The 12,176-nt window shown below is 36.2% G+C and overlaps 1 protein-coding gene across 1 annotated transcript; it reads right to left on the bottom strand.

Moving 5' to 3' along the window:
• Positions 1-915: 915 nt before the first annotated feature.
• On the bottom strand, positions 916-8,644 carry LOC580938 (beta-catenin-like protein 1). The gene is made up of 11 exons (XM_030975093.1): positions 8,428-8,644; positions 7,954-8,060; positions 7,390-7,627; positions 6,535-6,628; positions 5,426-5,590; positions 5,032-5,090; positions 4,265-4,413; positions 3,184-3,362; positions 2,485-2,663; positions 1,751-1,964; positions 916-1,200 (listed from the first exon to the last, which is right to left on the bottom strand). The coding sequence occupies exons 1-11, from the start codon at positions 8,554-8,556 to the stop codon at positions 1,112-1,114; spliced, it is 1,602 nt and encodes a 533-aa protein (XP_030830953.1). The 5' UTR covers positions 8,557-8,644; the 3' UTR covers positions 916-1,111.
• Between the last annotated feature and the right edge of the window lie 3,532 nt (positions 8,645-12,176).

The following is a 12,176-nucleotide window of genomic DNA, read 5'->3' as shown; positions in this document are numbered from 1 at the left end:
TTCATGATATCAAGAAATGGATGAGCTCTAATTCCTTGAAATTAAATCAAGAGAAATCAGAGCTGTTGTTTATGGGTTCTAAAACTTTATTAGACAGGGTGAGCCTTCCCTCTATTAGGGTTGATGATGATGTTATCACTCCATCTAAATCATGTAGAAATCTTGGAGTTTTATTTGATTCTACGATGTCCATGTCAGTTCAGATCCCGGCTGTTTGTAAATCTGTCAGGTATCAACTACGTAATTTAGGCATTATTCGCAAGTATTTAACCCGCTCGGCCACAGAAAAAATAGTTCATGCCCTCATATCGTCTCGACTTGACTTTGGTAATGCACTTTTGTTTCAGCTGCCACAATCTCAACTCTCACGGTTACAAAAATTACAAAATTCAGTAGCCCGTATTGTTACCCTTACCAGACGTACTTCTCACATTACTCCTGTTTTGTCTTCACTACATTGGTTACCTGTTGAATCCCGTATTGTATTTAAATTATTATTGCTTGTTTTTCACTGTATACATGGATCTGCCCCAGAGTACAATATTAATTTGTTAATGTCTTATAATCCTCCCAGACGCTTAAGATCTTCCGATTCTCAATTGCTTGTTGTTCCGAAAACTAAGAAATCATGGGGGGATCGGTCATTTGCACACGCTGGACCTTACCTATGGAACCAATTGCCACAACATATTCGTTATATTTCAAGTGTAGATTGCTTTAAACATGCCCTTAAAACTCATTTGTTCAAAGCAGCTTTTCAGTAGATTTAGTTTTATTTTCACATTGTCGTCGTTCATTTTTGTGTGTATTTTCTTGTGTACTTATATCTTTTCTTCTCCATGCGCCTCGAACACATTATTCATGTGGAGTTGGCGCAGTACAAATACTCTGTATTATTATTATTATTATAATATTCATGAGTTTATTTGTGATGTAAGCATGACCTCTTCAGTATGAGTGCATTCCAAGATTGTACTCTTTACGGTCTTTGTAATGATATCCATCAAAACTAGACTCACAGAAGTCTTCAAAGTGAATATCCAAAGCAAGAAACAGCTAGAGAGTAAAGAGCATATTTCTACTCTTCATGTTCAATCAGACAGTCTTTCATTCAGAACCTGTTGATCAGAGTAAGTAGTCTCTGTTTCTCAGCTTCTCCTTTCTCTTCACTGTCTGCATCACCGATGTTCCCTGCATACTCTGAAATATAAATAGAAAACATGGCCAATGATGAGTGCTAGTTATCATTTGTTTTCAAGAACTATGACGGTATGTACCTGTACCAAAAACAAAATTTCATTTCTAAATCCTTTTGATAATCACAAATTTTCATGATAAAACATAAAGAACTTCCAAATGTTGGTGAAATTTGATATACCAGGTCTCTTGGCATCTGTCTGTCTCAAAAGACAATAGAATATTGCGCTAGTTGCATCTTAAACTGTTGAATCATAAACCTTGAACAAATATACTTTTATATCCAGTTTCACAAATTTAGATGTATTACCTTTGATATTTATGAGCACCGTTTTATTGTTATTATCTATTTTATTGATGGACCTTATGCTTGCAAAGTTCCATACTACCTGCTCTATCAAGGTTAAATACCTGTCTTTATTATCTCCCACTTTGCTGCCTCTAAACCTTCCTGATACCCCATCATTCACAAAAAATAGAAATGATATACAATATCAACTAGAGTAGAAGTTTAGCAACAGTTTAGTATTCTCAAAGCTTTTTTTTCTGTTACCTCTCACAACACTCCTGATGTCTGTGATAGTACCCCCTCGCATGTTGAGTAGCTGTAGAACCCTACTCTTGATGGAGCTGACCCCTGAGTTACAGCATAGCTCTAGGATGATGTAGTCAAGCAGCTGAAGAGAGAAGAGACCAGCATCAAGTCTCTGGATGTAGTACTCATCCTCCTGGTCATCATCAATGATGTCACCTTCTCGTAACCTCCTCTGAGCAATTAGATATGATGATGGTAATAAGACTTAGATTATTACAAAAATAATCAAGAATCTGATACATCTATTGTGTTTGAGTAGTTTGGTCACTTCAAATCACCCAAAGCTGACAATTAATATGTCATTTTAACCCCGCCTGCCACCCAACCTCTGTATATCCAGAAATGGGTCCTAATCTAAAAGTATGACATATCAACATAATTCTGAACATGTTGTAACTGAAGCACAGATGAATCATATGACAGAAAATTCAGAGGTAATTCCTTCAATATGTTCCATCTCATCAGGCATAAAATTAAATACTGGCATTACTAACCCACTGGCAAAAGCTTGGTTAAATTCTGATGTACTTGAGAAGAAAAACAAGGGAAACGCTCTCGGTGGTCACGCCTGCATTACGCAATTCGATATGATGAAATATTGAGGTTTGGACATTAGTTATAGGCAGGGTGGCCCACTTTTTGCTACGCAGGCATGACAAAAACAAGGAAAGAATAATGGAAAGAATGGATACCTGTTTCTCGCGTTCAATCTTGTCATCGCAGGCCTGAACCCTCTTGAGGTAGTTAAAGTGAAGTTCCATCAGACGATCTACCTTGGCATGATCACCCTCTGAGAACTTTCCCACCAGCCTCTGGTGGTGAGACCCGGTTACGTTGCGGAACAGAGCGGCAATGATGGAACACACATGCTCTGAATCAAGAAAGCATAGGAAATTCATCTTTACAGCTTTAACATGCAATAAAGTTTCTGACGTAAACAAGGAAATATTGTCTTCTCCTTTTGAATTGCATCATTAATTAAAGAAAACATTAAATTCTCAGAATGTAGACAAGATTGAAGAAGTCTGTAGTTTTGAAAAATTTCACTTTTCAGTATACAGTATATATAAAAATACTCAGGATGGAAAGAGAGCTTACCAATAAAATCAAGCAATAGACCATTTTTGTAACCTTATCAAATTTAATCCATACATTTTTGTTAAGTGCCATGTTACAATGTTATACATCAATTGTTGCTAGGTAAGACAAGCATTATGGCTCATCCTACCTTACAACAGAATGTATGCAATTTGCATTATGACTATTTTAAATACACTTATTTGCAACAGGTGAATGAAATAAATGTACCATGGCTCAAAGGTTTATACATTAAATTTGATTACATTACGAAAATGGCATATAAAAAAACAGGGTCGGTGTGGTCCACCTACCTTCATGTTCGCTGTCTCCAGGGCCTTTCTTGGTGATCTTTGGTGTCTTCATAAAGAGAGGAAACAAACTCCGTAGTCCTAAGATATCAATGAACTTTGTACAGTTATCACCAGCTTCCTGACCGGTCATGGCATGGTTTAACACCTTCAAAGCACTATGTCTCGACTGCTTCTTTTCCCTAGAAATAGCAAAGAAACAAGTCAGTTATAACAGAGCAAATGCAGTATAACACTATTGTCTGGACTATACAACGCACTTGGTACATGTTATACAAAAACTGTGCTGTTATGGTTTGAACTTGGGGGTGTATTAACATACAGCTATTGCATCAAGTTACCAGGAGCCATATCATGACAACTATAAACATTGGCATCTTCTTCATTCCAAAAGCACTACTGACCTCAATGATACAGTAATATCAGTGATATCAATCCTAATGATACCACCATCAACACCAAATCCATCTCCATCACTACCAACACCACCACTACCAAATCTTTCTGAAGTGCAACATAACTATTATTCAATTCCAATTTCTGCTATTTACTTCTCTTTTTTGCTTCACTTAGACAGACATGCCAGTGACACCCAAGATAACATATCCCAATTTATTGAGCTTAACTTTATTCACTCTCATCAATAAGTTGTCGTTTCTGTCTGTTTTTAATCTGATTACCGGTATGTGTTTTAGGCATCTTCTGATGCATTTCCTGGAGTCGGAACGAAAGACTTTCTGATTATAGGAATTTCACATTCTTTTTTTTTCTTCCAGGCAACTTCGGGAGGTGCAGCAGGGGAAGCCAATTTTATTCTTTCATACTATGTATCCTATGTGCCATTCATGATTCTATTGTACCTTCTATTGTATGTTTGAAATGCCAAATAAATAATAATAATAATAATTAATACCACTTAGTGACCACTACCATCATTAATACCACTGCCACCATCATCACCACCACAATCATCATCATCATCATCATCCCCTCCTCCTCCTCACCATCTCTATAGGTATCATCATTGTTACAGGCATCAATTTCAATATAAACACTTCTATCAACTCTGACTAGCTCCGCATACCTGAGCATGAGGTTCATCAGCTGTAACCCCTCCCCTTTGAGGAATGCTGTCTTGTTGCCAGGCAACATAAGGGATGAGCAGAGGCAGTTGAAGAGATTTTCCATCATTTCCAGTTCCTCACTGTTAATGGGATCATGCTTCTTGAAATACTAGTAAGGAGATAGACATTGTAAAAAGGTGCTCAGAATTAAATTTATTATTTTCATCAGTACATATTATCTGTAAGATTGAAGGTTAGATATCAATGGACAAAAATATATGAATTTATTGAATTGTTATTTTTTTAAGCTCATGACAGTTTCAAGATCAATATTAATGTCAAGATTTTCAAGTTCGAAAAAATCTTCTAAAAATTGACTCTTTAAAACTCTTAAATAGTGGTTTTACCTCTTTGTGCTAAAAATGTAGAGGGTTGGAATATGTTTGGTTGAATCCTTACTAATTCAAATACTTTAATGGTAAAGTAAGGTGATGCAACTAGACACATAAAGATAGACTGTAAGGAAACCTGATGCCGCCAGCTTGTGATAAAGGTATAATACAGTCAAACCTGCTTTAGTGACCACCTGTCTTCGAAGACCACCTGCCTACAAAGACCACATTTGTTGTTTCCCTTGAAAAGGTTTCTCATTGAAACATGTACTACAGAAACCTGTCTACAAAGACCACCTGCCTACACAGACCACTTTTTGTGTTTCCCTTGGGCGGTTGCTAGAGACAGGTTTGACTGTATAAGAGGAAATTTCCAAGCTCTAAAATATACTTACAGCAAGTTGTTGTAAGAGTGCATCAATTCCATCAAGTTCTCCAAGCAATACTCTGTTTCCTGCAAGCAAGAAAAAAAATGTTTCTTTGGAGTGACGAAAGCATGATGACATGAAAGACATGATAAATACCACTTTTTTAAATTAGTTGGTGTGACAGTCTCTTCAGTACAAGAAAAAATTTGGCTTTGTATGGTCATCCATCCTGATCATGAATTTGACATTAAGTATAAAGTGTATACAGTGATAAATCTCCATTAGTTACATCTCAATTTCCCCTAATTCCCCCTGACCCCTTCTCTAAATATCCCCTTTTCTCCCACTCTCTCTTTCTCTCCTTCTTCCCAAGCATACTTTATTCTCAAACAATGTAAATAAGACTGGAATGAGATCTTACTTTGTGTGTCTTGTAATATGATGGCGAGGATCTCACTGCAATAAAGTTTGTTGGCATCGAATGTGACCTTAGGTTTGAGTTTCTTAAGTAGCCATTGCATCAAGCCTTGTTGGGCAGCATCAGGACACATTTCAGGTCGGAACTCAGCCATGTTCTCTATGATACCTGAAAAGAGAGAGAACATTTATTTATATACTATATATTTATTTATTTGTTTTATTTAAACAGGGTAACTCTCTGAGTATTAATACTGTTTTTCTGAGAGGCCCTGTACACAAAAAGGAATACAAATACATGAAATAACAAACAATGTTAAAAGATGTATACATGCTGTAAAGCTTGCAATGAAATGCAAATAAACAAAACAAAACAAAACTCAACAACTCTATAACCCCTTAGAGATGTTTTTATATATATTAAGTGTGTCCATGTATTTCCAAGAGGTTCCATTTCATCCTTAATTATAGGCTTAGTATTCAACAGGGTAATATTTCATTACTTTTATGACTTGCTCATTACAGAGATTTTCACATGATTGCATTGACATTTATATAAAGGGATTGGATATGGAACAAAACACGAACTACAAAGTTGATATTTACATTTAAAACTGTAGCTACTGATGCACTGTGCAAAATAAAGAAAAGAATGTTGACTTTGACTATGATATATATTTCTTTATAATATCAACCAAAACAGATTAGAGCTTAAGAAGCATTGGGAGTTATGGGAAATGAGCTGTGTACAGTAAGCTGGAAGTGAAAATGATCAGGGGAGTGTTTCACAAAGATCCTAAGTCGAACTTAACAATTATGGAAAGCTATTTGTAGCTTTAAAATAAAATATATTCAATAGTGAAAATTGAAGTATTTTAGACTTTTAATAAATTCCACATAAAGAACAAGAAATCTCCTTGATAATAAAAAATATGAATGATTTGAATCAACATTTTATGCCTTTTAAAATAACTTTTACAAAATATTTTCATAGATGCTAACGGCTTTCCATAATTGTTAAGTCCACCTTAGAGATAACTTCAACTTTGGATCTTTGTGAAACACCCCCTGGCAATGTTTCCCTATCATAGAAATATAAAGTTTGATACTTACTCAGTGTGTTATGGATTCCTTCTGCCTCTTCTTTCACATTGTCATCTAATCTATCCAGATTCTGCACCAATGTAGCACATACCTGCTCTTCCAACTAAAAACAAGAAAAACGTCTGATTTAGAAAATTTCAAAAATAGAGCAAGTCATAAGCAATTCATACATCGGTAAAATACCTACTCTTGTTCAACAATGAAAGCAAAGATTGAGAAGTAATGAGGAGGATTGATAGGATTGAGATATGGATGTCCATTGCAGTCTCAGGACTGCATGGTTTTGACAAGCACAGTCCAGAGGCCTCTCCTTTCATGTTTCTTGTGATTGTTTTTTCCTCTCATTATTTTAATTTGAGTCCACATCGTGGAAATGTTCATCAACATTTGAATAGCTTGATGCCCCATTTTTGCTATTTTCTTTCAGAGACTCATTTATTGTTAAATGGCTTGCTCACTCATGAGTGATTGGTATGATTCCAATAGCATATCGTCTTAAATAGGATTAATTAATGTTCATATTGATATATGAAAGATAACTTCATATTATATATCTATTTGAAAATGATAATTATAAATAGTGTCCACTTTTTGTTGTTGCTGAGTGTATATATGACATCAGATTTAATTTGCAACAATCTAAAGGAAATTTCATCATTCTTCAAAGATTTCTAACACTACTTTATGATTTGTGAAAGTTTTGAGGTGCATAACATCTGAATAAAAACATAAATTTTCGTAATTAAATAATTAATAATACATTGTATTTCTTGATGCAATGTTTCTAAATGCTTTACAAAATAAAAAGTTGGCAAAATTTATTGCTGCGTTTTAGTGTGGCATTTAACACAAATTAGAGCTTACCAATGCATCGATAAGAACTGTTGCTCCATCCTCACTCTCTGTCAGTGTATCCACATCTGTCATCTCCTGAAGAAGGTTGATGATAGCGATGGAGATATCAGTGTTCTCATGTCCAATCAGCTGTAGGACAGACTTGATGGCATTGAGCTCTTTCAAATGATGGTACATATCAGGTACAGTAGCAATCACATGGAGCTCCTGGATGGTGTCATTCAAGTCAATCTCGGATTCCATGAATCTGAAACAAAGTGAAAGTTGAAGGATATATAATTCATTAAGATGTACAGAATTATCATTTCACTTTAGATCGCGGTGTGTCAATTAAAACAACGTTAAAAAACAAGGATTTGAAGCTTTCACAACCAACAGCTTTTCCAAAAAGCCAATATGAAATTCTCATTCAAAAAACTAAATTGATGTTAAAAATCTGAAATAATGTTTTATCACACTTTTGTCTAAATTCAGCCCCCCAATTTTTGTTTGCATTCTTTTTCTCTCTAAATTTTTGCTGTGTGTCTGAAGATTAAAGGAAAACTGTCAAACAATATTACAGAAAGTACTCACTTTTCAGGGAGATCAGGGAACTTGATGCGGAGTTCTTGGTTCCTATAAACCTTTTTCTCAAATCCCAGAATGAGTTTCCTCAAACTTGTGTCATCAAGAGCTGGGGCCTGGAAAAGAATGAGAAAAACAGTGTAAACACATTGATAACATGATAATGAAAGTAAAATATCAAAAACAAATCTCTTACACGTTCTGGTAGCCTATAACGAATGAGTACAAAATATGTTACCACAGAAAATGTAAACTGCAAGATAATAAGGATTTTACCAATGTGCAAAGTACAAAACACAAGCATGGAAGTCTAATACTGAGTTCCTGTACACAGACTACATATGTAGCAGTTTATGCCAGCCTCCTCATAATTGGTGATTTCTAGCTTTTACAAATATCACTCTCTCTGTACATATATGATTGTACAAAGAGTTTAGTAAAAGGCTGTATAAGTGTATGTTTATGGTCTGGTATCTCTATTACCTCTGGTTCCTCATCAACCATCTTGAGAATACGCTCCCTCTCCTCTGCACTGAGGGAGCTAGACATCCCAACCATTCCTTCAGGCATCTCATCTCCTCCTCCTCCTCCTCCTCTTCCCCTCCTTGCCATCTTGGTTGGATCCGCTCCTTCATCCTGCGTTCTGCTCTCTCTAGAACGCTTCAAATTGGGTTTTCTCCGGCTAAGAGGAAGAAGGAGAGTAATTAAAGTCTATCAAAAGGCAAATATAGAAAATTAAAAAAATAAGCACAAAATTATTATACAAATGATGCATGCACATGAGTTCATTATACGATCTATCCGCACTCGAGTTGAGGCTGTGTGTATCTATTGCCCAAAGCCGTTAGGCTGAGTGCAATAGATACACACAGCATCAACGAGGGCGGATAGATCGTATAATGAACGAATGAAAACATGCATCATTTGTATAATAATTTTGTGCTTATTTTTTTATTATTTTATACAACGAAACTCCTAGATCCTTGTTATTTGATGTAAAAAGAATTCATTCAAGATTGTTTCTTGACAGTATCTGGCTGAAAATCTCAAGTGTAATAAGGCTTAATTTAGTGTGCACACATAGCTATAGATATAGCAAGCGTACTACCGGTAATTACCTCTATACCCATTTTACGCATAGTGCTGCGCAAGAATAGGCTCATGCTCACTCAGTATTAAGCGCTCTAACCTCTACGCGCACTACTGCGCTCTTAAAACGAGTTCAGTAGTACTGAAAAATATTGCACTCCTTTTCATGAAAACGAGTGCAATAGGCTCAGTAAATGAATCACACTTGACCGTGCAAGACCAATCATTTGATTAGGATCTGGGAGTGAGTTGTATAAAATACAATATCATAATACAAATCCAACTCGTTATACCTGATGAAGAATTAATGTTTCAGCACTCCAGATGCAGACAGGAGAGATAATTATTTTAAAAAGTAAAAGTTTTGACAAACTTCTATTGAATGGTTTGATTTATTTCATTGTCTTAGACTACAGGCATAAATCATCATGGTATTTTATTTATTTATTTATGCATGCATGTTCACAATTTCACAAATCATTTGAGTTAACATCGCATGAAAAAAAATACAATATAACAAATCATCTTCACTTTTAAAACCCATTTCAATAGACTTCACATAAAAAAATATAACGATATTTTATCAAAGACAAGTTGCAACTTTAAATATATGATATATGACAAATAAAATTCCTAAAGCCTGGGTTGTGAACTATTTACTAGATCGAGTATTGGAGATGTTATTACACATAGAAGAAGCTTAAAGGTAATACAAAGTTTTGGTATGGGGTCATGAATTTGGTTCAAATGAATATATTGGAAGCATATACGATCCGACAATATTCAGTGATCGTCGTCGCGGTTGAAATCCAGTCTAAAGTTATGAATTGAAAATAATAACTCTTTATGTGGTATAGCCCCCTCTCAAGGTCAAGATATCAATTAAGATATAAAAAAATTTTCTTGGCTAAAATCGACCGATTAGCTATTCTCATTGGGAAATTATATATCACAACTACATATTCTGAGATTTTCATGGTCGCAGCTACCATTAAACGGCCGTAGGCGCTATTTGAAATTTATCAAAATTTACCGGGAGCACCGGTAAATTTTTATATTCAATTTGTCCCGAAAGTAGAAGTGTTTTAGGGGCTAAATTTTCTAGTGCTTATAATACATCCACAGGGGCATCCAAATATATCAAACGTGTAAAGAATCACTATCCACCCAATTTTCAAAATTTCCCAAAACTTTGTATTACCTTTAAACACATTACAAGCTTAAGTTGCAGTTGTAACTTGTAACATATTCTTCAATCTAATTTTTGAATACTCATTTTATTTTATTTCATTTGAATTGGTTTAATGTCGAAGAAAAACAATTGGAGGGGGGTGGCAAGAACTTAAGAAGTTAGCCCACCTCCCGTCTTGCCAGGTCTCTCTCTGACTCTGCAGCTCTGGACACCAAATCATGAAAATAATAAAATGCAAAGTCAAGGCTCAGGCCTCAGTCAAGGGAATGTATAACGAGCAGCAGTCCCCAAAACTACGGGCTACAAAGAGTGGATAATTCATTTTTTATTATACATATCTCATACATGTATGACTATGAGTATGGGAATGTGACGAAAATTTAAAAAATCAGAAGACAATATCTCTAGTTGTCCTCCAACAGAATAAACAATGTGTGGGACTACAGTTACGATTTAGTGAGTTGCACATGCATATGTACATGTCTACTCAAGGTAAATATAAGAGAGTATTACACGCCGTTACGTTATATCAATGAAAAAATATTAATACACATGTACCTGGATGAGAGGATATCACCGATGTCCATAACTTCTTGTAAATTCGTGTAAAAATCGATTTGATATGATGATACTTCGGATTCAAATTCACAACCTTAGCCTCAGATCATGGATTAGTCTAATATCCCAGACTCAAGTTTGCTGTATAATAAAATAAAACTGAATTAAAACACGTATTGAACAGTTGTACTTGTGCATGTGAGAGATCTAAACCTGGGGGTGGGGCGGGGGGGGGGGGGGTACTCGCCTAATCCTATTATACGCAGTGGCGTTGCTAACCGGAGGTGTGTGGGTTGCGACACCCCCCCCCCCCCCACCCACCTGTCATTATTGTCGGTAAAATTGCGCTGCCGTCGGCGGGAAAATGAGAAAAGGGGAAGGGAAAATGAGGGGGGAAAGAAGAAAGGGGAAGAGAGAAGAGAGAAAAGACGGAAAAAGGAAGAAAGGGGGAAAGACGGAGTAGAGAACCATAGGGGGAAAGAAGAATAATGAGAAAGGAAAAGAAAGAAAGAACTTAGGGGGATGATAATGAGAGGCTTTTTCAAGTTTTACCAGGAAAAGGGCGGGGGGGGGGCACGCAATTTTGTAGTGTTCATGGTATGGGGTCCCTCTTGCCAGGCGTGTGGTCCCCCCTCCCCCCGAAAAAAAAAAAAAAATACACACAAGAAGAACCAAACAAAAAAACATGGAAAAAAAAAGGGAAAAGAGAAAATTTGTGTGAGTTAAAGAAGAAAGGAAAAATGAAAGGGGAAAATGAGAGGGAAAGGGGAGAAAAGGAAAAAAGGAAAAGGAAAAGAAAGGAAAGAAAAGAGAAGAAAGAAAGAAAGAAAAGAAAAAGGTAAAGGAGAGGAAAAGAAGGAAAAGAAAGAAAAGAAAGAAAAGGAAGAAAAGGAAAAACGGGAAGAAAAAAAAAGAGAAAAGGGAAACAAAAGAAACGGGGGTGAAAGAGAGGAGAGAGAGGGGGTAAAGCCTGAGGGGAAGAGGGTGGGAGTAAGAGAGAGAGGGGGATGTTGGGTCACTTGGATGGGGTTACCACGTCGAGGGGGCAAGAAAGTATGTTTCTGCGCGGTATTCCTGCTCGATCCTCGTGTACTATATCAATGCAGAAGTTTGAAGCCGGTGAGATGTATTATGTCGCTCGACGGGAATTTTTTTTCTCCCTACGAACTGTGACTTTATATCGGACAAAGAAACATTTTTGAAAATTCAGACAATGATTAAGAGTCGGTACAACGAATCGTCTTCTGTCTCTAATAATTTAATGAAACGTCAAAGCTTTCGCGCTTCGGGCAGGGGGGGGGGGGGGGGGCGGGCGGGGGAACTGAATTCAGACAAGGATTAAGAGTCGAAAACAGTACAACGAATCGTCTTCTTTCTTTACTAATTTAATGAA

Source organism: Strongylocentrotus purpuratus, unplaced genomic scaffold (assembly GCF_000002235.5).
Source record: "Strongylocentrotus purpuratus isolate Spur 01 unplaced genomic scaffold, Spur_5.0 spur5_scaffold_8, whole genome shotgun sequence".
In the NCBI taxonomy this organism is placed as follows: Eukaryota; Metazoa; Echinodermata; class Echinoidea; order Camarodonta; family Strongylocentrotidae; genus Strongylocentrotus; species Strongylocentrotus purpuratus.
This window is presented reverse-complemented; position numbering and strand designations above follow the sequence as displayed.